Source organism: Nanorana parkeri, unplaced genomic scaffold, assembly GCF_000935625.1.
Source record: "Nanorana parkeri isolate BGI_ZX_2015 unplaced genomic scaffold, ASM93562v1 scaffold1249, whole genome shotgun sequence".
Lineage (NCBI taxonomy): Eukaryota > Metazoa > Chordata > Amphibia > Anura > Dicroglossidae > Nanorana > Nanorana parkeri.
In genome coordinates, this window is record NW_017307517.1 from 249,315 (window position 1) to 251,225 (window position 1,911).

General features: G+C 34.7%; 1 protein-coding gene across 1 annotated transcript; it reads left to right on the forward strand.

Moving 5' to 3' along the window:
- Positions 1-695: 695 nt before the first annotated feature.
- Positions 696-1,616, forward strand: LOC108797240 (olfactory receptor 12D1-like). Its single transcript, XM_018568810.1, has one exon. It carries the CDS (start codon positions 696-698, stop codon positions 1,614-1,616), a length of 921 nt encoding a protein of 306 aa, XP_018424312.1.
- The last annotated feature ends 295 nt before the right edge of the window (positions 1,617-1,911 follow it).

Consider the following 1,911-nt stretch of genomic DNA (forward strand, 5'->3'; position numbering starts at 1 on the left):
TTTGAAGTTGAGGGCTTTATCTTTACTTATTTTAGAGTAAACTTTTAGATATGTTGTGGCTACTACTTCCACTGGTCCAGTGCTGCTTGCTAAGAAAAAAAAGTGCCAAAGCTACCTAAAAAAAACTTTTTTTTTAAAGTTGAGATAAAGCATATTGGGAGTGAATATTCTGTATTTAAGCCATGCTAAACGTAAAAGTTATAAATAAATTATACATGTGAAAACCATACTGTTCCATGATACCACATACAGCTTAAAGGCATCTCTCAAGCATGTCATTTAAATGTTGGCCTGTTAAAGTCATATTGAAAAATACCCTCTCCCTGCTGCATTTAATCTTTTTTTTTTGCTTTGTTAATATCCCCCAAGGCAATTCCCAGCTCTGCGTGTCCTTTTGATATTAGCTTGCCTATTAGCCATGAAAATGACAAGAATTTAGTATCCAGATTTACCTCCTCATACACTTCAATTGGGCTTGCAGCTAAGTTCGGATTTATGGATTTCAAGCAGGATTCAACAAACCCCCATGAATCGTAACCCAAGCAGATTACTCATCCCTATTTATATATGGTATTTATTTTACAAAACGAATTATGTACATGCAAGAGCTCTGTTGTTCACATTCTCATCTATAAAAAAAAAAAAATTCTATTAGCTATTAAGCAATTTTAACCAATCTTTTCTGTACTAAAAGGATGGAAGAGTTGAATACAACACTGATAACTGAGTTCATTCTTCTTGGGATCACTGACCTTCCATGGCTCCAAAAGGTCTTGTTTGTCCCAATTCTCACCTTTTACCTTCTTAACTTATTAGGGAATCTCACAATTGTTTTCCTTGTGATAGAAGAATCAGTTCTTCATTCACCAATGTACTTTTTTTTAGCTAATCTTTCCTTTCTTGATATATTGCTTTCTTCTAACACTATCCCAAAAATGATGACAGGAATCTGGATGGAAAAATCAATATCTGTTAAAAACTGCATCACGCAAATGTATTTATTCCACCTCTTTGGGTGCACTGAAGGTGTTCTTCTGGCCGTCATGGGTTATGATCGATACGTGGCTATCTGCAAACCTCTTCAATATGTAATCATTATGAGAAAGAGTACTTGCATCAAACTAGTATTGACATCCTGGATTGTTGGTCTAACTTATGCATTAGTAAATGCATACATGACATCAAGGCTTGCTTTTTGCAGTAAGAATAACAAAGTGAAACATTTCTTTTGCGATGTTAAGCCAGTAATAAAGTTGGCATGTGAAGACATCCATTTCAGTGAATTCACAATGACCATAGTCAGTGGATTTGCAAGTACAACTAGCTTTTCTCTTACCATCCTATCTTACTGCTATATAGTTACCCATGTTATTAAAATGCACTCTACGCAAGGTAGATCCAAGGCTTTCTCAACATGCTCTGCACACTTGACCATTGTTATCCTATTCTATGGGACAGCCATGTGCACTTACCTTGGACCTACTTCAGAAACATCAATAGAAAAAGATAGAATTGCTGCCATATTATTTACTGTTATCACTCCAACACTTAATCCCATTATTTATACACTTAGAAACAAAGATATTAGGAAATCATTAAAAAAATATGCTAAATAAGAAAATATGCTAAATATTAACACAAACAGAAGAATGATTTAAACATTATAGCTTAAAAATGCATTCAAGTACCCTATTAACAAACATTTTGCTTTTTTTTTTAGCATCAATGGGCTGTAGATCCTCAAATCATCTCTAAATTGACACCCTCCTTCCTTCTGGAGGGTGGCTACTTTTTTCCCCATGGTCCCTGTGTGTGTTGTAAAGGAGATAAATATATAATGATGCACTGCGCTAATATTCTCCTTATGTGAACCTTATGTGCACTGTGCTTATGCTCATTAAAGTGATTCAG

What these genes read in the sequence shown, in the direction of transcription:
- LOC108797240 (XM_018568810.1), top strand. Translation starts at nt 696, where the DNA reads ATGGAAGAGTTGAATACAACACTGATAACTGAGTTCATTCTTCTTGGG.